General features: G+C 31.0%; 2 protein-coding genes across 2 annotated transcripts in view; both read right to left on the bottom strand.

Moving 5' to 3' along the window:
• LOC100165050 (endothelin-converting enzyme homolog) overlaps positions 1-7,843 on the bottom strand; it is a 15,501-nt gene extending 7,658 nt beyond the window's left edge. The window contains exon 1 of the mRNA XM_001944575.5: positions 7,119-7,843. The gene's annotated coding sequence lies outside the window, so the exon portion shown is untranslated. The remainder of the gene's footprint in view (positions 1-7,118) is intronic.
• Positions 7,844-14,545: 6,702 nt separating this feature from the next.
• LOC103307671 (sarcoplasmic calcium-binding protein) lies at positions 14,546-25,941 on the bottom strand. The gene is made up of 6 exons (XM_016805558.2): positions 25,733-25,941; positions 21,233-21,346; positions 19,378-19,545; positions 17,152-17,292; positions 15,573-15,653; positions 14,546-14,829 (listed from the first exon to the last, which is right to left on the bottom strand). The coding sequence occupies exons 1-6, from the start codon at positions 25,763-25,765 to the stop codon at positions 14,671-14,673; spliced, it is 696 nt and encodes a 231-aa protein (XP_016661047.1). The 5' UTR covers positions 25,766-25,941; the 3' UTR covers positions 14,546-14,670.
• Positions 25,942-27,431: the final 1,490 nt, after the last annotated feature.

Here is a 27,431-nt window from a genome sequence, read left to right as displayed (position 1 = left end):
TATACTATACTATGGTATAATATAATTATTTATTACTACATGACATAACAATTTTGTTTTACAACAATTACACAAAGTACACAAAATAGGTAATGTCCATTTCATGAAATGGATGGCCATATAATGTATTTTCGTCAAAATTCACGGTCTGGACAAATTTCACTATCTGGATATCCAGTTCATGAAATGAGTGGTTTCACTATGTGGATGCGACATATATATATAATACAAATTATAATCATATAAGTTAAATAATATAATATATTATATTATAATAGTAGGTACCTTATCAGAAAACAGTAAACATTGTTTGTAAACATTATGTAACACTATGCAATCAGTAATCTTTATTGTTTCCACAGGTGAAATGAAATCAGTTTTATTTCAAATGCCATTACTATTTAGTATTTTTTATTTTTACATCATATTATTTTATCCATACAACATTACGTGACTTTATTTTACCAAGATTTTATTCAGAACCTTCACTAGGTTATCATAGTGAAGAAGGAGAAATTGGGAAAAGTGTCCGATGTCCATCCACGAGAATGAAATATGTTTAACAGAAAAACTAGCATAATAGAATCAGTAGGCGAAGAACAAAGAATTCAATTTTTTATTTTATAGATATAAAGACGTGTCTGAATTAAAAAAGGAATATGGGTAAGGAAATTGTCCATGTACAAAGATTGTATATATAGCTATATATTATGTATAATTAGTAGAAGTTGTATGTATACATGTATATAATTTACATTTTGTAGATTTGATATCTATTATCAAAAATATCGGTGCAATTAAAATGTCACGTTCTACAAAAGTAATGCAATTAAAAAGGGATGTGAAGGTTCACAAATGCATTCAAACACTACATTTTCCATCACTGGTTGATCTGCTATATTATATAGTAGCTGCAGGTGTCGAGTGCATCTCGTTATTCCGTAGGTCACTGTAATGGATGTGTTAAATTTGAATTCAATGATAAATCGTTGTATGCGACGTGAAACGATTCTAAGCAGAGATGACCGTGTGTCAGCCAACATTTCTAAAGATATTTTATTATATACGTATATAATATGATATTTTATTTTTTTATTAGTAGTACGGAATTCTGAAGGTTGAACTATTTCTCACCAAAAACAAATCGTATATTAAATAATAATATTTCATAAAATATTAGGTACTATTGCTGTTATCAATTTATTGGTAGTCAATACCTTATCAAAACGGTGTGAATAAGTCCATGATGTTATTTACTTAACTATAACTATTAGACGAGTACTAGTACTGTAAGTATAGGTAGGTATATTCATCGATTCGTTCAAAATTTGAAATACTAAAGTTAGGAATTATAATAATTTGAGTTTAATCTGCAGCTTGTTATAATAAATGTAAATATCAAAAACATTTTTATACATATGTATATATATATATACACATATATAAATGCAGATATTTAACAATAACTTAACATACGAAATTATCAAGATGGAGGGCGTCATTAGGTTATATTACCTATATAATATATCATATACAATATATTCCATTATTCATAATATATATTATTTGAATCGGTATCGGAATACAAACAAAAATTGGCTCTATCGGGGAATTACATAATTATCTATGGTCTGCAGTTTAAATATTATTTTTAAATATAATATTTAATATAATATTATATTATATTGTTTAAAAAAATATATTCAAATTTCAAAACCTATATATTTTGGGAATATAATTTATAACTCGTGTTTTTAGTAAAAATATTTTACTTTGAAAAGCAAGTCGTCGGTGGATATAATATAATAGACAAATATAGCGTCATACATATTGTTATAATTTACACAATGTAGGCGTACAATAGCTAGGTTGTCAAAGATAAACAGTAATATTGTTGTTTTGCCGGACGAACTGCGAACAATTCAATAGTGGGTAATAATGGCGGATACCTATCTGAATTTTGCACGTAGAGTTTTCTAAACTACGCGAGATCATATCTCTCTATTCATAGCCTATAAATAAATATAAATGCACAATGTGTAAGTTCAACTCGTTTTTTTGCGTAGTCATAAAAATCCATCACCTATAACATTTTCACCTATATGCGTAGTATAAAAATTGAGTCTTTTGATATTTAAAAGTATTTTTTTGCACAATATTTATAATATAAAGACTTACATTAGAACGATGTCTCATTCAGACTGAAGAGATACTTTAAAAAAATTAAATATTTCAGCGCATTATCACACAAGATAGTATAATAAATAATATAATAATATTATATAGATTTTAATTTCCATATTTATGTGTAGTATACCTATATTATACCTTAGGTATCTAATAAAATACAACAATTTTTGTATGTAACTCCTAAACGTTATATATTATACTCCGATGTATATAATATTTCGTTATACATTCATACACATACAATATTATATTATGATAAACAATTAGAGACTCATATAATATTGTAAGTCGTATGTGGGTATAATTATATACAGTTATACAGATAATCAATTTTTACGTCAGCATATTATATTATTATAATACGTTTTAGAAGTGGTTAAAATTCAACAAATCAGCACAACGACTTTCATAGATCATTTTAAGGGGATTGGAAGCGGTGATTTTCTGTCTTTGTTAAACACACGTGGAACATAGGAATTTAGATGTGTTTTCATTCCAACGTACCGATTGATCAAGTGATGCGATAAGAATTCTAAAAACATATTTTAATTTTTCGTCAAGTCTACTTGAGATCGACTATTCAGAGATTTTTAATGTTTTGATTTTATGTTCTCCAAAAATTAAAATATTTCATTTCCTGTTTTAGTACCAATTTTTTTAGAATTTAGGGGGATAAAATAAAAAATGTGGGAAAGTCGATTTCATGTAGGTAGACATTGTAATATAATATAATTGTTGTTGTTTTGAAAAAAACGTTAACTGACGTTGCATAACATGTATATATTATAATATAGGTAGATACAAGACGAACGTAAAAACATTTTGAATATTTGTTTGCATACGGTATCTTAATCTAATTATTAATTGCATTAAAGTTGGTTAAAACACGTTCGAATTATTTTTTTTAATGAGTTTTAGGTATTTATTCTAATGCACAATAAAAAAAGAAGAAAATACAATAAAAACTGCAATACATATCACATCGACGATTAAAAAATGTTAATTCTCATTCTTAAGGAAAAATATACATCTTCATTAGATAAACCGGCCGTATGTTAAAATATGAATCAAATATTAATTAGAATATTCACAGAAGGTAATTATATTACATTACATAAATAATGTATTGTTATACCTACATGTACTGGTTACATTAAACTGTATATCGAGCATATCGAGTTTTAAGTTAATTTTAAATGTAAGGGTATTTATAATATTAATGAATTGTCTGGCTTACGCAGCTGAAGAAATTGTTTACAAATTTTTATGTCATGAAATTATGACGTTTATCCAGTTTGAGTGATAAGTCATTAAAATTGTATAAGATCGACCGACTTAAAATCTTCAATTATTTCTTGTTTTTTTAGTCTTTATTCGAGTTTAGAACAATGTAGCCATGTGAGATAGAAGTTATAAAAACGTACCTAATTGTAGTATAGAATATATATATTATGCTTCACCAAATATGCCTTTTTAAAATTGTATCTTGCAAATAAAAATCGATGTTTTTTGAGTGCGATTAAATTTGACGATGGTAAAAATAAATAATAATACGCACGTGCTGTTTACGTATTTTATGGGGTTACCATTCTGATTAAAAATCGCACTAGATCGTGGGTATACATGAAAACAGCTGCCATGAGGCACGTTCCTGGGTCTTACTTATATTTAGAAACGATTTTCGCAATAATATCGCCATTGTTTCGGCAGAGATGAGCAGAAACCTTAAAGCCACAGAGGTTACTTATATATACAGTATATTGTATATATAGGCGCCAGCTCGCCTTACGCGTGTAAAAAACAATAACCGACGCATAAAATCTATCCTTTCGTATTATTATATACATAGTATTAAATTTATTATATCGTATGAGTACAAACAAAACTATGTAGTAGGTATAGCTATTAATATTTACAATTATTGATCGTAATATGTGTCAATATTATAATAGGTAGGTACCTATGTTTAAATTTAAAATATGCGATTTGCGTTGACTAAAAGATGGGAAAATGGAAAAATGGGAATATAATATTATATAAGTAAGGAGGTACGTGAACAATATTATAATATGATCATACATACACATTATACATAAAAGCTGATATACCGCGGGTATACAATATGACATATGAACAATATTTTCGATTATGAGTTAAGACTATTGTTATTAATGCATATTACAATAAAATACGTAAGCTATAATAGAGGTTGGCGACACGTGACATGGGCAATTGCAAATTGCAGACATATTTAGGGGACGAAACCCACCAACAATACCTACAATGTCTTATAGAAAAACTGTAAAGCATATTTTGCAATTATTTTATTCAATATTATTACGAACAAATAAGAAAAATAATTGTCGTGCGTATCTATATATTATGTGAAACTTAAAAATGGTTAGGTTTATACCGCGATATTATGCGTATACATGCAGTAGAATTGGAATCAGAGATACGCGATAAGGATAGTATACAGTATTCTCATAACGTGCCTATATCTGTAATACCAAGGGCGAAAAATGTTGTTCAGCAAACGGCCGTGGAAGGTCACCACTGTTACGAAACATTGTCAAAGCCAACATTGTCCCTATGTTTTGTGTATTTCCTGATAACATATTATGTCCCGGGGCCCGAGAGGCTATTGGTACGCGACTCATTTCAATTTTGGAGCAGCTTAGTTATAACTACGGCTGGCACCTATACTATTTAAGCACGAGAAATAACTTTATATATTATTTTACGAGAGACACAGCCATCTGCCATAGTAAAGATTATAATAATAATTGACTTAGGAAAGACCGAGCTTTCGAGCTTAATTTGTATACCAGCTACTAGAAGTAATTACTAATTTGTTTAATATTTAAATCGTGCAACTGGCGTTCCGTCACGGTATCTAATCTAAATACATATGCTTGAAGCATTGCCAATATTAATTATTATTTTTTTTTCATAACATATAGATAATAATTGTACATCTGTACAGCTTGCATATAATATGTTTTATTTCTGAATAAAAAAATCGTACATTAAATTGTACAGAATGTATATGGAACACTATAACAGAGACTTAATTATATTTTTAGTAACCACGCAGTAGGTGTATTAAACATAACACATGTGCTATTACGAAGTATACAGTCTTTAAACTCTGAATAAAATAATAAATCATTAGTAATACATAGTCAACATAGAAAGGGGAGGGGGGTCCTCGGGTGCCAAAATCTTACTAGATGTTGGAGTAATTATGCTCTAAGTTTAGTGAAATTTCAAACGTCTGTAAGCAATCTAAAGTCCGCTCCTAAAGTTTTCCATCAAATAGCAATCATGTTGAGTATTATATTGAAACTAATAGTATTCGTAATCGCAAAATGATAGCGAATTTCGAATATAATAATAATATCATACTCGTGTTTCATCATTACTCATTAGTGCAAACTGTCGTCCGGCCAGAGCAATATACGTACACAATTTTACCATCGATTGGTTTTTACTTTTTAAGACGGAAATAAACGTTAACTGATTGTACAATCCACAGCGTCATAACTCGGGCCGACTGATTAACGTCATGGCGTTACGCCGGATGTTGTCGGACCTATACATACATTTTTTTTTTTACTACATATGTACATTGTAAAACCCATATAGTGTAAATACGCTGTAATACCATGTTGCGATAAAATAAAATTAATACTCGAACCATATATATTATTATATTATTACAGTGTCACACGCGCAGCTTGCAGCCAAAATTTAATCTATGTTCAGCGTATACGAGTAACCTATATATAAAGTGAGTGCTGTATAGCCAAACGAAGCGTGACGTGTCGATATTTTTTAATATATTTTTTTTTTACTTTTCTTATATTTTTACCATATCCGGAGACTAGGGAGCTGTTATTAATAATCGGTTATTGAATTCGACCTGTGCACGAAAAGAAAAATGACATTATGTTCGTACGCGCTGCCTTGCCGGTGACATTATTAAACACTGCGACGGACGGGCTACGTTAAATTTGTGTCGTCGGACTTGTTTCGTTTAAATATAGGCCACAAGGCGACGACAAGTCACGAAAGTCGTAAACGTAATAAGCCAAAAGTTAGCCAAGTAGGAAAACATCGATAACACTGTAAAAGTACTCAATTATACCGCAGCGGCGCCAGCATGTGCTCGGAGAGAACAGTATATTATATTATTATTATTATTGGTATAGTGTGGCCTTCCGAAACTTTCCCGACTCAACACTCTGTAAATATTAATATTTCTTCTCGTAGCTATTCATTATTAGTTCAAAAAACTCGTCTATTTAAACAGAGACGACGAGAATATTAATCGGCGCGAGGAACCGTCCTCGTGAAAGCTCCTCCCCCCTAAGCGTTTAGCACGCCGCTTGCGCGCAAAATATAATACATAACATATAATATAGTTTTTACGTACACACGTTATTCGAAGCATATGCGCGAACTGGTGTGTTGTTACGCTAAAACCGTTTCCCCGGGAGAGGGTTGTAGGCCGCGGGGCACGAGGGTCGAATACCGCGGGGGACCACGACCGCGGTCCGCAGCGAGCGTCTGGCATAACGCGATAACCATAATGGTGTAATACAATATCAACGACGACCCCGCGGGCTGTATCGTCGTAATAACAATATTAGTGTCGTCGTCGAAGCATCTTCTGCTCCAATAATGCCAAAAGCTCGCCGTTAAGTGCGCCTATAACTAAATGGTAGGGGGGGGGCGGCGGCGGCGAATTTCAGCAGCAACGCCAAAACATCGTCGTTATATTATGATAATTATGTCGTCTTATACTATTGTCGTCGCGCGGCGGAAAAATACAAATCATCGACAGGCGTAAAGCGCGCGAGCGTTACGCACGACTGAGCGTGAAAAGGTATATTTATTATATGTGTGCTGTGTGCATATTTTACCTTGGACGTCGTGTGTGCGTCACGGGATCCGGGAATAGCGGAAGGTCGGGACGGTCGACCACTTCAACCGCGGCGAATCGTCGTCGTCATAGTGCTGCGGGCCCACGTCGTCTGCGGCGATCAGGTGGTAGCTGCGGCGGCGGCGGTGGCGGCGGCGGCGCCGGTCGTCATAGCGTCCGCGACTATAGCGTCACGCGCGCGCGAGACGGACTCTTTCGGGCGGGCGGCCGGTTTTCCCGGTCGGGTTTCAAATTAATTTTTTCGCGAAACCGAGTCGACCGAACGAACTTTGCGCCAAATGTCGCCCGTATGCACTTTGGCGCGCAGCCCGCGTATAATGCAATATTGTTATTAAGGAACGCGTCGACGCCGCGACGGAAACCCGACCGAAGTGCAGTATATTATAATATTCTGTTTAATTATATTGCAATCGAGTTTTCGGTTGTAATTGTTTCGTTTAGACCGCCGCTACACTGCTTTGGACTTGGGCCACGCGACTCGCGAGCATGCGTCGTGATGCGCACACCGCGATGATTATTATTATTTTTACTATAATACAATTTATAATAACGTATTATTCGCGTGTGTGCAGCGTAGTTTCAGCAGCGGCGGCGGCGGCACCGGCAGCAGCAGTAGAGGCGGTGGCGGTGACTGGTGGCGGTGCGATATCGGCGGCTGCGTTAGCTGTGCGGCGGGCGCGTTCGACTCGCCGCGATCCGTCACCGGGCCGATATTGATCCGCGAGCGCGCACGCCGCCACCGCCTTTGGCCCGATTATCGTATATGCGTGTTTTTTCGCTATAATTTTTTCGCTCGTTTTATTTCCAGGTCGGCCCGCCGTGACGCGGATCGTTTCGGCGGTCGCAAAAACGTGTAAACGATCGTAATATTATGATATTCACGCGGACGCGTGCTATACAATATTATGGTGTTGTACACGAACGACCGTGCGTGGATTTGGTTATGTTTGACACCACCATTATTACGCCGCCATACCTGTGTAAAATATTATAACATTTGCGGTTTGGCGCGCACCGTATATGTGTACCTTACACGGTTGCGCGTAAGTGGTCGCCACTCGAAACGAGAACGGGCTCGTAAGCGCAACCTATACACGCCGTCGCGCCCGTAAACGAATTAGTCGTCTCGCTACAACAACAATAATAATATGAGATTAGGTTTATTCACCGAGACGTGTCCATAAGTTAGTTGGAGGCATTTTTGACAAACTCTATATCGTCCTCATTGCGGATACGAAAATGTCATATCTATTTTAATGAATCATAATATATCATATAGGTACGAACGTCGTAATAGTGTGTGGCACGATTAGGCCAGAGAACATAATATAATATCGTAGTCCTAAAAAAGCACAGAATAAGCAAACACTTATATGCACTTGGAAAATCATTGAATGAACACGCGGACTAAACGTTTTTTTTTCTACCGGGTCGATTAAGAATTAATAAAATATGTTGAGAATATATTGAAAAATAAGAACGACGTGAAATAAATTGCGGACAATGTCTTGACACGAGGCATCCAAGTCGGAACACGAGTGTACATTCTAATACTCGATCGGCCCGCTGCCACTTCAGCTGTCCGCCGAGTCTTTATCAAATGAGTAATCAAACGGTATGAGAACTGATTGTCGTTTTGATAAAAGTTAATGAAAAAAAAATGTGCACCATAAAATATAACACATTATTGACTCTGTTGTAACACGAAACAAATTCGTTTCTATAGCTTTTTTCGGTTGCGCATAACAAATATGCAAACCCTAGGATTCCTGTGCACATGCGCAGTCATAATATTTTCTATAAATCATTGTTTTTATTTTTTTTTTGCGTTCGATGGACTCGTATAAGGACTGATGAATAATGAGAATATTATAGTCAAACAGCCAACATAAGCCATGTTATAAATATGTAGGCTATAATCTATATCATGTGAATAATTCGTCTGTCATATTATATCTCCCTGGCCCCTAGACATATATACTCGGGATCGGCTCAAGCAAAAATAGTATGAACTAGGCCAAATCAAATGTTGCCGCCCCTAACAATATATAATATTATCAGTATTTTGAAAATGCCGCCCTCTTACTAAAGTGCTGCTCAAGTGCCGCCCTAGGTGTGGGCCCATGTTGCCTACCCCTCGAGCCGGGCCTGCAGGACATACTGAAGACTCGAATATCTATAATATATTAATATACCTACATTGGTATTTCGATCGTTACCAGCTTCTTATAAAATCATTGCAATTTTTAAAACTTTTTTAAGATCACCTCATCTCTCCGAAAACTAACCTTTGCATTTATCGGTCACGTATATAAATACAAAATACAGTATACAATTATATACAATATAGATGTATATTGAGGAACCGTTCTTATGATTTTCGAGGCCCACAATGCAAAAATAATTGAGAAGCCTAGCGTAAATTCAAAAATTTAAAATCAAATTTTATGTCGTGCGAATTTCAATATGATAAAAATAAATTTCCAAAATGTTAATTTTTTCTATCGGGGGATCCGGCGATGCCTGTTGCTGGCCTTTCACAATATGTATTTTATATATTTTTGATTTTGCGATGTAAAAAATAAAAATTGTCAAATGAGTTTCGAAACTAGGCTTGGACATTTACGGGAATGGTAAGTCAAGTATTCGTAAAAAAAAATTTATTTAATCAATTTAATTTCACTAGGAAAGGGCTGGAAAGACATTTTTCTCACGCCCTCTATTATGTAATTTTGATTTCGAGAGGAATGAGTGTCGTGTGGACTTCAAAACCTGGATTGTAAATTCATGCTAGCTTATGCTGGGCAAATATCGTCATATTAAATATATATTTAAGGTTGTATACACGAGGTAAATGAATAGTGCACGGAACAAAAGGTCTAGGAGTTTCTGATAGTATATTACTGTATCCCTTGCGGGCTTGTACTTTTTTCCATCATACTTGCCTGTATATTACCATAATATTTTATCATTATGATGCTTGACCACGACATTTATTTAATTATTACACGCATATTGAGTGGGTACCTAAATAACTAATTTATTATTAAGAAATTCTTTCGTCGTTATTTCCACGCGAAATAACATTTTTTTATGCAATGGAATAGTATTATTTTTGAAACCGATTTTTCTTTTTTCTTTTTTTTTTATCGAACGCGAGGCCCCAAATCTATAAGTAATAACTGCGAAGTCCTGGGCCTCCCACCCTCCCCGCACCATGGACGACCTTGACTGTGAGAGTGTCATATTCTGCTTAATCTACTCAGTATATTTATATGACTGTATCATATTGTATTGTTATACATTTTATTATTATTATACAATAGGCGTAATATGGCTGGCGCGTTTAGAGTTATGTACACGTTAAATTGTTGCCACTCGTTTGAATGACAATAAAACATAATCCATTCGTTAATAATTATTATTATTGTCCCGGCCACGGTGCCTGGCCCGGGTCACATTATATTATAATTTAAATTGCGATATATTATAGGTATACGCAAACCGTTTATACAGGATGTGACTTGACAGTGTGATCTACATACAACGCTGTTGGTTATAGACTCATAACTTGAACGTTTTTTTATTTCGATCATTTTCGAAAAACAACTTACAAATCAAATAGACATCTACATTATAGAGTGAATTTTTTTTTTGTAACTGTTATGGGTATGTATTACCTTCAACTCTATAATACGTGTTAGTTTTCATAATATACAGGGTGTCCCTCGATGCAGGTCCGGATTTATAGAATAATGGGCCCTGGGGAAAATTGTTAAAATGGGCCCCATTAAGGCACTAAAAATGTAACACAATAAATAACCTAAAATATTTTTTAATTGTTTAGATGTTATATATATATATATATATATATATAGATGAAAAACATTTAAAAGCAATAATTGTAATTATTACACATAATATAATATTTAAAATGTCCATACGTTTTTTATATTCAACTTATTCCATAAGTTTTTTAATTAAATACTTCATACAAATAATTTATACATTATGAATTTATGAATAATACACATTATTAAGCACTCTTATTTAAAACATTTTTTTCTTGATTTGTCACGAGCAAAAGTCAGTACTTATAGTTTCTTGGAAATAAATTGATGGTAACAAATCATGTCCAGAAGATAATATTATAAATGATTTTAAGGATTTTTGAGTCTGACTGGTTCTAAACTTATTTTTTATGCCAACTTTATACCCGTTCAGCAGAACAATTTGTGACAGGAATTGTTAAGTATAATCGAATTGCAATTAAAATATTAGGAAATACATCTTTTATTTTTGTTTCTTCAAACCAATCTAATATTTTATGCACATTTGAAGCATCAAATGGTGGCTTACTGAAATCCCAATATTCTCTAAATTGAACAAACTCATTTTTTATGGAAGGTTCTATGTCATCTTTATACATAGATATGAAATTGTTCAAGCTTAAGTTAATACCATAATCTGGCTGGATATTTAACTTAAAAAAAATAAAAAATGCTGAGATACATAGTTATATGCGGTTATCCTCTTTTCTAATTCTGTTACAAATTTATCTACAATAATATGTGTTTCTACTCTAAATTTGTCAGTATCTTTTGACTGAGTTGAATTTGTACACTTTCTTTTAATTTGTCATTCATTATCTTCATTTTTAAAATGTTTTTTTAATTTTAAACTTAGTTTTGTAGTTTGATTTTCATAAGTGTTATACAAATCTCTTAGACTAGCCACATAATTTTTCAAAGATATAAGTAGGTTAACTGCTTTTAATGGATTAATCATTTTGCTTTGAAGTTCAACAGATGTTTTATTGCACCGTTCTAATATATCATTTCAAAAATAGCCAAATATCTGGTTTCTTTTTTTAATATAGATTTTAATAAAATTTTTGCATCTCGCCTAGTATCACCATTTTCAATATTACTATAAATAATAGTGAAATACTGTACATACCACAAAAACATACTTAACTATTTAATATTATACGATATAATTTTTTTAATAACTTAATTGTTTGTGACAATGATATTTAGAATTCTTAATTTTTGTCTGGGGGCCCCATAACATTGTGGGCCCTGGGGACGCGACCCCTCTGGTCCCCCCCACTTAGTCCAGGCCTGCCTCGATGATTTACCCATTACGATATATCTTGAGATAATAAATATATCGTAAATCTGTGTTTTTTTTTTTATTAGACTCGCAGATACAAGGACTACACATATTTTAATTTTTAATTAAATTGAATTGTTTGGTAAAAAAGTTAAAAAATTATATATTTTTTTTTATTTTTGAAACAATTAAATATGGCCATTTTATAGAGTTTATTTTTGTGAAAATTTTCACCTCAACATTTTATTTTCATTAATCTTATGATTTTTAATATTTTTTTTAGTTTATAGGTGAAACGGAAAAAAACTCGGTTTTTGTCCGGGCGGCGAGTTTCCCTCTACGGCTAATGTCACGGCTTACTTCACGGGACACCCTGTATAGGTATAAATGCATAATACATTATGTATTATTATATTTCTGTCCTCGTCCATTATTTATGAAAATGGTATCAAATTCAAATTGTCTAGCACGGACACCTGCAATATGCCTAATTGTAATTTCAAATTCACAGAGAGAACAATGCCGTTCAAACATCACGCGCTGCAAGTGCAATAATGCAGCTGTACGAGTTGTACAGCATAGTCAGGTTTCAGCTTATACATATAGTTAAATTTATTATTTACGAATTTACACAGTCCTAGTGTCTAGATAATGTACACGTTGTGTTCGGCTATTGTACGCCTATACGATTTATAATATTCTAGCTGATCCTGTGCACTTCGTTGCCCATTAAAAATGTCAACTCTATATGAATAATATGTTTGAAATAATAATAATATCTTTAAAACCTATGGCAACTACTTATAAACAAAAATTTCCATCGAAAATCTCAATGTCCCTGTTTGAGCACCTCCCGGGGTTGATGCTCTGCCTTTTTAAATTGGCCTATCTTCTGCCCAGAGGTCTAATCTATCTCTGTACAAAATTCCATCAACATCAGTCCAGCCATTTATAGGAATGCACAGAGAACACACAGACAGACAGACAAAAATGCATTTATATATATATATATATATATATATATATTATAGATGTACTATAACTTATGCGTAAGTAGATGATTACGGGTTGTGCACACATTTCATTATATATTTTGTATTTTCCGGAAATTCAACATCATCGTTAGGTATAACTGAACGTCTATAATATCCGTATGTAAAAATGTTACGGCTGTGGCCATATTTAATCATTTTATACTCGCAGGCATATATAATACCCGTGTAGTAATACGGTAAATAACGAGAAGTCTTCTATTTAACACAGTTATAAATCAGTCGCTTAAACGATATAGTAATAATATATGATTTATCATATTGTCAAACTAAAAAATATATTATATATAGGTCACTGTATATAATATTATATAATATATTTTATCTATCGGTACCTACCTATATTCTATCTATAAAACACGAAGCCTCGTCAAATAATTATTTATCTTTGTCGAAACTATTGTGTTTCCTCGTGACAATACGCACCTATGTATAGGTTTAAAAATGTATTCTGTACACGAGACGTAAAATATATTAACAAATCACGTAATTCCCATAATATGTGTGCGCACGGGAGAAGGTCCATCTGCGATATTTTTTGGCGGTACAAGTTATAGCAGCTTAGTCGACGGCTGGCAGCCCTGGAGAAATTCATTATTTAAACCGTTTATGTAGATAAAATAGATCTGAACCGATTTTCCATTTTAGATAATAATAAATTGGTACTTTGTACAATAAATCGTACCTGCAGGTTCACAACAAATAGGTATACCTATTATAGTCAAAATTACGAATTATATCCACTGTATAGTGACAATAACACAACGCCTATACCTAGGTATCATACAATTATTAATATTTGTTGGCGTTTGTCGCTGTTCGAAATTTATTTGGCGAATTTTATTTCTGCGTGGCGCATCTGCGATCAAAGTTTGGTAATAATATCATAAATCATACCATCATATATCATGCTGACATGCGTTGTAACTTAAGTTCTCTTATTTGCATAACATATCTACGATGAAAATTTGACAGGTAGGTAAACAGGTAATATATTTTAGATTATAATATGTACGATGTTTAACAACTACACGGGGTATAGGTATAGGCAATATTATTGCCAGAATAAGCAAGTATAATAATATATTAAATAGCTGGTATTTAGGAGGTAGTCGCGCGAATATTGTGTATAATATAGAATAATATGTATTACCCAAATTACAGCAGATGTACATAAAATATTACATTAGTTATCATTGATTACAAATATTACTTATTAGTACCTATTAATATTTATTTATTATATTTTTTTATTTAACGTAATACATTATGACAGCTCAACTATTATGAACAATATTATGCATTGTTAAGTATCAATATTAGTATAATATATTAGTATTTATAATCATTATGTTATAATTATGATTAGTTATACCGATAGCTAACGGTGCCGCTGTTGATCGTTGTATCCTCAGTTTTATTTTTATTGTGAAACAAATGCTTTTTAATAATTGACATCAAACCTTCCAGTTTAATTGTATCATCCTTGTCATTTATAATGCCCAATGACTTGATTAAGTTAGTCTGCACAACAAAAAGAAAACGGAATATTAATATAGATTAATAACAAATTATGTACTTCATCATTTACCAGGGCTGCGTGAATTTAATGCTCTAAAAAACTACGAAATAAGTATGAACTTATGAACACAAAATTAGGGATATGTAATATATATGTACTGAAAATATCAGTGATTATACACGATTGCGCCAAATTGGCTTCATAAAATAAAAAAAAAAAAAAACAGTTATATCTCTATGACTTGTAAGATAGGTACGCCAATAAATAGTATTTTTATGATATTAAAATGAAGACTATCGATATTAGTAAATGAATTTAAAATTTTTAAATTAATATAACAGATAAACTTCTTGATATATATTTTTTTTAATATAAAAAAATTTACTTTTAATACTAAAATATCATAGGTTTATAGGCATTAGGCACTTGGTAATTTACAAATATTATTTGTTGGTATAACTGTATAAGCAATCAAGTATGCCATAACTGATAACATCGTTAACAAAATACTGTTATACCTAATATGCACTTTGGACTAAAATATGCGAAGCACAATTTCGGATTTAGAATGGGTACCTATGTCTTGAATTAAATTTGCAACTCACTTTATTTGAATTTAAAATAAAATACATTGATATTCAAAATCATTAAATTCACAGCCCTGTTTATCACCAAGATATCAAGGCTATCATAATATATATTAAGTCGATTGTCAGTTATCTACAATAATTTATTAGTATATTACCTTCTTTGATGTCCCAATACATTCTAAAAATTTGATATATTCATCTTTAGAAATGTTGCCATTCTGGTCTTTGTCAACAGTCTATGTGAAAAACAATATTAGATTCAGATTGGAGTGAAAGAATTTATTAATTTCACAACGATATTTGTTTTTTTTGTCTGTCAGCACCATTTTGGGTAGTGTAAAAATGCTCAGTTTTTTGAGATCACCATCTTTTCTCATAGATAAGTGAATTTAGTCGGTACTTTTAAATCTTTAAGAGATCAAAATTCAAAATTCTAAGCAGTTTTAGAAAGGGTCGAGAAAAACAAAAAAAATGGTCATTTTTACGCAAAACCAATTTTTGAAAATATCGATTTCATTTTTTCGGTGTATCTCAAAATAATAATAACCATATACCCTTGAACTGATCACCAATTATTTATATTAGCATTTTAAATAAATGGTAACATTTTCGAAATATTTTTGAGCTAGTTTTGACTTTTTTTAACTAGATATAGCATTGAGAAATTTTTCGAATATTGTAATTATTCTCAAAAACGTTTTTACCTAGTAAAAAAGCTTGAAATTGTAATGCTAGGTTCCTTATAAATTTCATTAATAGAAGTTAAAAAATATTAAAGATACATACTCTCAGTTATTTTTTATATGCGTTTAAAGTTCAAATGTTGACAACATTCATCAAAATTTAGAAAATTTAAAAAAAATAAAGATTCTTCGAAAGTAACATTAATATTTTATGAGCGTTTGAATTTATCATTTTTACGATATTGGATTGACATCAACATTTTCAAATTTTTCTTGATGAAAATGGTGAGAAATCCAGGGCAGATAAAGAACTGTGTGGACTAAAATTGTAAATTAATACTGACAAAATAGATAAACAATTGTATGTAGTGTACCTAATGATAACAAATTATAATTTAGATAATTATTTGTACAAATTTATAATCAGCAATATATTATTTAAATAAAGATAAACCCCTTATGGGGATATACTGATAGATATTTACGAATTGTCCATCTACAAAAAAAAAAAAATTCCGGCATGAAAAACCACTGACGTATCCCGGAGAACATTTTTGGAAGGGAAACATATAATAAATATGTTTTATCTACGGTTTCTAATAATATAGTGGGGTGAAGATAACGCCCTTCTCCCCTTAATTAATGTACCAATAATATATATATATATAGAGAGAGACGTAATAATATAACAGCAGTCATTGAAGATTCGTAGGATTGTATAATAATACTACTAATCAGTGAATAAATATAAATATTTAGATTACTATTTATAATCTATAGTAAGTTTGAACGTCAAATAATTTTGTAATGGTTGTAATTTTGTAAATGCGGAATAATCATAAGTTTAAAATATACATAAATAATCATCTAGATAGTACACCGTCGAAAATTAGTTTGAGTATATTGCAATATATGCATAACATGTCAAAAAGCGTGCGGGACATGTTCAACCTCAGAGCCAGAGGTGAAGGCCCCACCTGCTCTGCCCTGGAGATGACAGGTGCAGTATACTTTATTATTAAGATGATTTACTTATTGATTGCTTAGGTACCTTAAACAAATATGGCAATAGTTGAACAACTTCATCCTCCAGACCATCGTTTTGTTTTACGTACTGTATGTACTTCAAATATTTCTCTACCGTAACGTAATCGAACGGATCAATGCATCCCCAATGTTTGTACCATAAGTTCTGAAACGGGATGTTTATACATTATATATTAGAATGGAAAAATGTTATATAAATATGATATATATGTTTAAACAGTATATCTTGCAGTTTTCCGTTCCAATGTGTGCAAATAATACTAGACAATATATTATTAGTCTAGTATATATAGATATACAGGGGCGGATTGGCCTATCGGGAAATCGGGAAACTTCCCGATGGGCCGGTTCTTGTGAGGGCCGGTAGGGCTGGTATAATTTTTATAATATAATTACAAAAAATTAAAATATATTAAGAAAATCAAATACCTAAGAAGGTATTATTTTTAATATCTTATACTATTGCAATTCATAGTAGGATTTTTGGTATTTACACTATTTTCTCTCCAATTTATGCTAATGTATTATTTAGAAATCTATGGTATTGGTAATTTAGTATTTATATTTTATACTCTATGGTAGAATTCAGTTAGTTACGTGATAATATTGATAACCTTATCATTATTTGTATGTATTTTGATTTTAAACGAGTTACCCAGTCAGTTACAGTACTTACAGACGTGTGTTTAGTGTAAAAATTCAATTGAACTGTGCAATTCAAATCATGTGTGACGCTGGTGAAAAACGAAAAAAGGGTGGCGCTGAAAAGGTACGAGAAAAAAAGAAAAAACTGTTAATGAGACCTAGTTACGTGGAACCTTGATTTTAGATTTTTTCCTTAATTTTTCTTTTGTTTTTCACGGCGCTTTTGAAAACTACTAAGACATTTTTATTTTTGACCCCCCCCCCCCCCCCCCCCCAAGTACTAACTAGATTAACTTTCCTATCAGAAAAGTGAATTTAGTTTAAGAAAATCTAAGTTTATTTACTGTCCTAAAAGGTGATGATAGAGACCAATAATAAAATTATAATTTAAAAAAATAAAAAACAATATATATTTTACTAATTTGGGGGTGAAACTAAACAAATTTTGAAATTTGAGTAAAATTATGACCATTTGGTGGGGGGGGGGGGTATATTTTCAGTACAGGGCCGGTTTGATCCATATTTCCCGGGCCGAAAAAATTCGCCAATCCGCCCCTGTAGATATATTATAACTTATTGTCTATTATATGAACACAAATACATTACATACATATTAATATGTCATTGTGTTGATATAATAATATATTAAATGCTGTACATTAAATTAACGGTTGTAGCCCGTCCACGGGGTGCTCATTGCTAACTGCTCACCCCTGCATATTTTATCCTTTATAAATACCTAATGAATTTATGTAATTCTCAAGCATGCTTTGAGACCATAATATTTACAAATGCGTTTATTTTTTAATGCATTTAAGGAGTATCCTGTGGCTATGTAAAATTCCTTTTTCAAATGAAAACTACCGTTTTATCACTGTACATTTTTTTTAAGTACCTACACGGTTATTTTTTTTTAATTTCACCGTGATAGACCTACCTTATATTCATTATAATTTATAATATTTGAATAGGTATTTGAACTTTTATATTCTAACTATTTCTAAGGATAATAGACACGTATATAATGATTTTAATTTTTCTTAAAATAAAATGTAATATTTTAGTCTACATATAGTACTCTAGTAGGTACCTACTTATTATACTCGGACAATTTTTATAAATTATAAAATGTTAATACATTTATATGAGCCTATATTATCAAGTTGCATAAACTTTGATGATTCAGAAACTCCTTTGAATTTTTATTTATATTTTATAATTTAGCTAGTATCTATATCATTATATAAACATACTACGGGAAGTACGTTAACATTTTCCAAAATAACATCTACTTCACAATTTACCGTAGAAATGTGTAGGTAGTTTTCGTTTGGAAAAAAAGTTTGCATATAATGTCACAGGAAAATCCACGAATGGCAACAAAATCAAATTACCTATTAAAAATATGGCTTTTGAGTAACTGGTAAATTAAATTCCAATAATCAGAATTTAAAATTGCTTTATTGAACAACCCAACAGTATATTATTATGATACCTGGGTAATTGAAAATATATTATGATCATATACAACCATACATGTACTTATAACTTATAAGTAGTAATTATTAGAACTTAATAGTCGTACTTCGATGATTCTGCTGAACATAAAAGTTTGTTCGTCCGTCATGTCGTTGAGTTTTGAAAAACGTTCAGTCAGTTCCTTTAAATCTTCGACAGATACAACACCGTCATTGTTTACGTCCAACAGCTCGTGATAATTGGTCAAATTTGATACACATTTACTGTCCAGTTCCTATTAAAAAAAATTGAAGGTGAACAAAACACACATTTTTTTTAAAAAAGCTGAAATATGTAATATGTATGTTATACAACTTACGCATGGTAGGTATATACCATATATTTACTATTTAGCAAGGGTGTAAATAATGATCTGGACTCTGGAGTATAATATTGGAGGGGATAACAGGTAGGCATGGATCATTGCCCGAGTGACCGGTCTAGAAATTATAATTTCCCATGTGACCCAGTCTTCCATTTTAGTAAATATGTTAAAAATTTGTTTGAGATTTTTAAATTTTAATATTATGCAATATACCTACATAATTTTGATAATAAGGTGAGATAAAAATATACAATTTCTCTTTGGTTATTATATTTTATTAAATATAACAATGGGTCAAACATTAATACTCATGTAGATTAACTACAATAATGTCTAAAAGAATATTTTATTTTACTATTATATCGTTATTATTTTTTTATAATATTTTTGGGTATATATATAGGTACTTTTGGTTTTGTGATAGTATATTAATTGTTTAACAATTCTATAAAAGTTAGTTTAATCAATTTCAATGTTATATAAATAGTATTACACATACAGCTATAATAGGCTTATATCCACTTACAAAAATTAAGGCGGCACAATTATCTAATCACTCATATCTGTCTCACACAATATAATATAGTATATAGATAGTTAACCATGTTAATTTTTTTTATTAATTATGCTTTCACGGTACAATATGGTTAGTACAGTTAATAATTATGATGGATGCTGACACCATGCGTGGGTTTAAGGGATAAATAAGTCAATTTGGCCATTTTTGGATTATTATATATCAGCGTATAGAAAACAATTTTCTACATACCAATCATTATCAGAATACTTAATTTTCGTATTTTTTCTTAATTACAGTTATCTGTAAAAAATTAAAAAAAACTATATACCATAGAGAAATTATATATATTTTTCCGTTTCCTGAAATGTAGTGATTTTGATTTTTTGCTTTTTAAAATATATTATTAACATTAGGTATAATTTGTGTTTTAGCTGTAGAATCCTTTTTTGTTAAAAATATTTTGATTTTTAGATAATTAAAGCCTTCTTATATATTATAAAAACATTTAAAAATACTCCCAAGTTCCTACCAAACACAGATTATAACATTGTTTATAATATTGGTCGAAGATCATAGTCACACTGATTAAAATACTGTGAGTAGTTTTATTATATTATATACTATACATTAATGTGTTTGGATAAATGTAAGATTTCTTTCTTTTAATGAATTGGAAAAAGTGATTAAGGTGGTCTGCAGGAATTGGCAGAAATCGGGGGAGGAGGGCTTAGGGGGCTTCTCCCCTAAAAAGTCCATAAAGCCCGGGGCTCACATGGGTGTTAATAATGTTAGCCTCCCCCTGAGAGTTTTATAAAGTGTAGCTTTAAAAATTGCATATCTCGCCAAATGTATTACAAAGTTTTAAACAGTAATACTTAATAATATATTATGTTGACTGAAATTCAATATTTGGTAAATAAGTCCGTATAGATATGTACTGGTATTACGATTACTTAGCTAGTGCCTATATATATATATATATATAAATATATTATATTTAGGTAATTAGGCAAGTACTAAATGAAGTTATCAATTACAAATTATATTGTAGTAATTCCGATAAAGTATTATTATTACCGTGGTAGTGTTCTTCTTCTGTGTACATTGGTCGTTCTCGAATAATTTTCTGCTTATTAAAAACTTATTTCCATTGTAAACAGTTTTCACACAGTAATTGGCTACAGCCGGTCTCTATATAGGTGTGACAATAAACAAATGTACAAAATAAAAAAATTAATAAATTAAAATGGATTAAACAATTTCCAGAATTGTACCAGCTACTGCAGTATAAATTATAATATACTGTATAGATATACACTATAAGTGGCATGCTAAGTAAGTTAAGTCTCAAGACTTTGGGATGGTTTTTAATTAACAAGTTGGGTTATCTTATCTGACGAAAAAAAAGGCATTTTAGAAAAAATATCACGTCAATAAATTACGCCTCCGTGGTATACGTCACTGGAAACTAGGTATATAGGTATCTATAATTGTATAACTACTGTATGGTAAAGATATAATATATCATATGGGTACAGGGTATCTCTGCATATTTGATCCCGTCAATGACTTTTTTAATTTAATTTTTATAATTTATTATTTTGAGACTATTTTTGAAAATTATTCATGTACCTACTAAATACCTGCACTATAATTAATGCAATTCAGGGTATTTTTTAGTTTATACTTAAATTAAAAATTCAATTAATTATTTGTCTTGTGATATATTCATGGCTTAAATATACAAAAAATAAATATAAAAAGTTATTTCACCTAGCCTATATTATTATCAAACAAAAATAAAATGGCAGCGTAAGGGTGCAGTCCATATCTTAGTATAATATGTCAATATAGTAGGTATAGCCAGTATATTATAGGTCGTGCTATTTTAATTCCTTAACATGATACAATGATTTAGTGGGGGTAGGTACTATTGCAATGACCTTGTATATTCGAGCCACGGGTGTACTCAAGAATCTGAAATCGTCAATTTATATGTAAATATTTTATAAGTTGAATTACTATTTTCCATTAGGCTTTTCAACAATCAGACGAGTATTAACAGTAACAATTAAGAGGCGAATAGTGTATCAAAATATGTCATAATAATATTATGTACCTATACTTAGCGAGCCAATATAATAAATGACGAGTTCAAACGCTGGATCTCGTGACACTCTTTGTTCTATTATTATGTACATACAATATACATAATATTGTATTGTATTACATATTTACATAGGTAGGTCGGTGCGTATTATAGTATCATGACGCATAAAACAACACTATTGTTGTGTTGTATTTCTACTCTATTGTTATCGGCGATTAAAATATGGTCTTACAATGCCGTGCGTTTTTTGCTGTCAACACATTTAAAATGGTGCGTAAAGTCCGCGCTCCATAAAGATACCTACCTACTCAAAAGTTAAAACCACGAGCAAACAACTAAACCAAACAAATTTGGAGATTAATTTCTACAACTCTATATACACATATATATATATATATATATGAATAATTTATTGGTATCAAATGTTATTGTACAGCTGTATGGTGTGTACACAATCATATTTCATACTCCGTGATAAATGTCACGTCTCGAACAAATATTATTCACCTAATATATTCGCGGTTACTCTGAACGGTTGACACGTCATTGACGACCTTTGCGTTATTTCAATTTGTAAGGGATGGGTATTGGGGCAATAATAATATATATTAGTTTTAAACGCGAAAAATGAGAATATCACGTCGACATTTTTAACGACGCACGAGTCTGTAATATCCGGTCGGACCGACTGTATATAATACCTAATATGTAACTGGAAGAAAAGAATAAATTCTATTTAAATGCTAATGTAGTGTCTGAGTAAGATAAACGGCTTAAATCGAACCGTCGCCGTCGCGTGTAGTTACTCGCGTCGATGGAAACGCATTAGGTAGACACGTGCGACGAACTATATAATAGCAAATTACTGAAATATACCCGAATGCCCTAACCTAGATGCCGCTTTGAGGAATTTTGCGCAAATTCTGTGCAAAAAAAATTTGGCTCCCCCTTGGGGCCTATTGAAATATGGGAGAGATCCTCATGAACTTTTTAGATTACGAGTAAAGAAAATAGAATATATTTTGTTTTACGCAATAGTGTGTGCTTTTTTCAAAAATATTGTTTAATAACTTCATGAGAACCCTCCTCTTCCTCCCCCTCTGCAAAGAGTCTATTGAGTGTATGCCACTTGAGCCCTGCCAGTAATTCATCGTAATATAAGTTTTATTTTTGTTTTTTTTTTTCACATATTTATGTACCTATCCTTCGTGGATCGTATTAATACATTATATTGATATGAACAAAATAAAAATTAATTTAATACAACTAAATAGGCAAACTATGCAAATTAATAATATTATATTTATGGAACATGTTTTGAATTTGTCTGTATTTGCCAATAAGTAATAACTAATAACATTAAATGGTTGTTTTGTCTTTTGACAAAGTTTTTTACGATTTTGGTTTTGATTATTTTTTGCCAGTCATAATTAAAATAATACAAAATAAATATATAATAAATAATCAACAGCGCCGAGTAATGAAATAAAAGTTATTAATCAGTAATCACAGGTTTCACAAAATATACCTAGGTATAGGTGTATATACCATATATGGTGTGGCTCGAGTTTGTATAGACTAATAATTGTACTTTTGTTGAAGGCACACGTTAGTAAAATACGCCTTGTTATTATAAATAACTTGTATATTGGATATTGAACCACAGCGAATCTGGGAAAAGTATATTAAGGAACTATCATCAGGTATATTAATAATTCTCGAACGCTGATAACTATATTGTTATAATGCTGTAAATGCATTATAGCTGTTTTAATTTCAAACATCATAATACCGTAAGAGCGGGATACTTTGCTCCAAATATATTTCGTTTTTAGTTTAAACCTATACTATAGCTTCAATAACAAAGATAAAAATTACCTGTTCGCGTTGCTTTATATGTATAGATGTTGAGAGGTAAGAACAGTTAAAAAAAATCCGAATTTCATACTAAATGACTTACTTACTTATTCCCAAAAATTTGGAGCAAAGTAAAATACATTGCAGGTTACATTGCAAAATGATTAAAATTACCTTACTTTAATGCATATAATAACTATTGGTGCAATGTTTAGTGATTGTGTTTTAACTAATCTGAACCTATACATAATATAATTTAATAATATAATTTTTTTTTTTTTTTTTTTAGTTGATTAAAAGTCTTTTTTTAATACATTTTAAATTAAATTTCAATCACCTAGATTTTGTACAACTTTTTCGTTATGAGTTTTTGTGTTTTTGAAAACAACTCTTTTCGTGGCATACATCTTGGAGGTGAACTAATAGATTGATGTTCGAAATGTTTGAAAAAATTTGTAATGTTAATAAGAACAATATTAAAAAAACTACAATCTCTTATCTCAAAATCGTAATGTGCTACGATTGATATCAATAAATATTTTTTTTGGAGCAATGTTTAACCCCTGGAGTAAAGTATCCCGCTCTTGCGGTACATTAATGTTATATAGGTAACCTAACATTGTTATTAAAATATTTAAAGTTTTAATAATTCACAAGGGAACGAATTTCCGGTGACAACGTTTTGGCACTCCCAAAATACTGGCGCCCGGGGCAGTTGTAGCCAGTCCCCCCCCCCCCATTAAATGCGGCCCTGCCTAACCTTCCGAGCCAATTCAATTTTTGATAAGACACTCACGGACAGAGGGAAATAGTGCAAAATACGTGCAATACAATATTGCGAAAAGTGCCAAATGATGGTCGGTGGAGCCGCACAGGTTGCCACTATGGAAATTTGTCGCGCTATCGCGTTTCAGACAATTTAATATTTATTATTTCCTTCCCACCGCGGATCACAATGCCGATTATTAAAAGTGCCGGTTATCAGCGGCGGCAGGAGGCAATTACCCTGACGAAAAATTATCAAATAGGTCAAAATAGATATCAAAATAGATATCAAATACCTATAATATACTATATTATAACCTACCTACAGCCCACATAACACGATCATACACCATGCGGGAAGACTTTTTTGTTTTTTTCTACGATATTTATTCATAAAATGTTGTATCCTTATCGGGAGAGCTACAAAAACAATATACGTGAAATATAATATATAATACTGTTGGAAAGTGCAGCGGCGTATTTTGGTGATGGGTGGATCAATCCTACCATTCCTGCATAATTGATTTTTTAATGTATTATTTTTATTTTCAATTTTATTGAAATATTTTTCTCTAGACCGTCTCTCTCACCAAAGTACCAACTAAATCTGTCATACTCAACCTGCGACCGAGCGGGCCGCTTATGTGGTCTAAAAATAACTTATTGATTCTATACACAGAAAAATACAAAATTTCAAAACTACCTAATATAATAAATAATGAAAAACAATATAATGTTACGTTAAAACAACACCATACGATTTTAATTTATAGACAAAGATGTTACAAGTACCCTGCACCTACCTACAACATTTAAAAATATTAATTATTTTTCGTAAGACTTACCATATAAAACACAAGTCTTGTCAAATTTAACATTTTGTATGAAAAAAATTAATTTGTTCAACTATGAACGAATACGCGTATAATTAAAAATCGAAAATCGCTGATCAATCCAAATTTTTTGTAACAACTAATGGGAAACCAAATCACCATTATCCAATTGGCCGTATGGCTGTAAAGAATATGACAAATCAAGATAGGATAAACATAAACAAGACGTTTTGTTTTTACCTATTTAGATTATAGGGAATAAGTTACAAAAAAACAATACCTAATGCTTCACTTAGTAAATATTGTCTCAAATTAATTTAAATCATGGCAAAGTGCACAAAAAAAATATACATAATAATAGATTATTTATTTAATAAAAACTGGATTATATAATTATTACATAAAGAATATTTACAGATTCTTCTTAGGTAACTGCTTTTTTACTGAAAACATTAAATTATAATATACGATTGTTATAAATCAAATAAACAAGAATTAACACTAGAAATTCAGTGATATACCTAGTGGTAGACTAAATAATAATAATAATATTATAATATAAATTATAAACTATTACCTACCTATACTAAAGAGTAAAGAATAAAGATATGTTAGGTACAGTACTACCTACGACCTACCTGACTATTCTCCAGTTTATTGATTAAATTAACATTATAATTTCAAATAATTAGTACATATTATTATTATATACTTCAATCGAAGGTTGAACTAACCAGTTGTTTTTTTAAGCTTATATTAAAAACTACTTTTACTATTAGTTATTACAAACCAGAAGTTTGAAGAAGAAAAAAGTGTGTACCACTCGCTGTACAGTAGGTGTTTAGACTCTAGAGGAGTCGCTGTAACGATTATTTTATTTTACTATTAGTCATTAGATATTAGTAATGGGCTATAGGTAGGTACACTGTACAGTACCTACGTTGAATTATTATTTGCAAACAAAATCGCATTTTAATGTCATTGAATTGTATCTGTTCATTATTCAACAAAATAATATACTTAAAAAGTTTCAAGTACCGCTATGAATAATATTTTTAAATTACAACAAAATAACTAAATTCGTTATTATTCGTTTAAATAGGTTACAATATAAACCACTCATGTAAAACCTTGAATTTAATTTTCAATCTAGTTCAATCTAAGCTATAAAAATTGAACGTTGTATAAATTATTAACGACAAAATAATTTGAAAATTTTCAAGATATTGATGAATTTTGTCAACATTTGAACTTTAAATGTTTATAAAAAAAATCGCGCATAACATGCATCATTAATATTTTCCAACTCCTATTATTAAAACTTATAAGGAATATTGTAAAATGTTTTAACTTTTTGACCCTGTGAAAAAAATGCTTATGGACATCCTTTGATAAAAAAACGAAACGAAATCGAAAATTTCTTAAGGTCCCCACACACTATAGCGGTGGTGGTGTTGGTGAATTGCTGCAGGATACATTTCATCGCTCACCGCGGCAGTAAAGCCGAGACAATAGAATTTAACGCCACAGCCACCGATGCTGAGTGTGTGGACCTTTATGCCTATTAATAGTTTCAAAAGATTCAAAATATTTTGAAAATTTCTATGGTTATTTATTTTTTTGAGTTATACCATACATCGAAATCGATTTTGTCAAAAACTGATTTTGCGTAAAAATCTATTTTTCTTTAATTTTTTTTTTGTTTTTTCCA

The sequence above is a fragment of the Acyrthosiphon pisum genome, chromosome A3 (assembly GCF_005508785.2).
Source record: "Acyrthosiphon pisum isolate AL4f chromosome A3, pea_aphid_22Mar2018_4r6ur, whole genome shotgun sequence".
Classification (NCBI taxonomy): domain Eukaryota; kingdom Metazoa; phylum Arthropoda; class Insecta; order Hemiptera; family Aphididae; genus Acyrthosiphon; species Acyrthosiphon pisum.
Note: the sequence above shows the minus strand (reverse complement) of the source record. Positions and strands in the feature narration are given on the sequence as shown.

What these genes read in the sequence shown, in the direction of transcription:
- LOC103307671 (XM_016805558.2), bottom strand. Translation starts at nt 25,765, where the DNA reads ATGTTAAATTTGACAAGACTTGTGTTTTATATG. An exon ending in CAAGACTTGTGTTTTATATG is followed by an intron (nt 21,347 to 25,732) that starts GTAAGTCTTACG and finishes ACACCTATATAG; the next exon opens with AGACCGGCTGTAGCCAATTA. An exon ending in TATTGCCATATTTGTTTAAG is followed by an intron (nt 15,654 to 17,151) that starts GTACCTAAGCAA and finishes TTTTTCACATAG; the next exon opens with ACTGTTGACAAAGACCAGAA.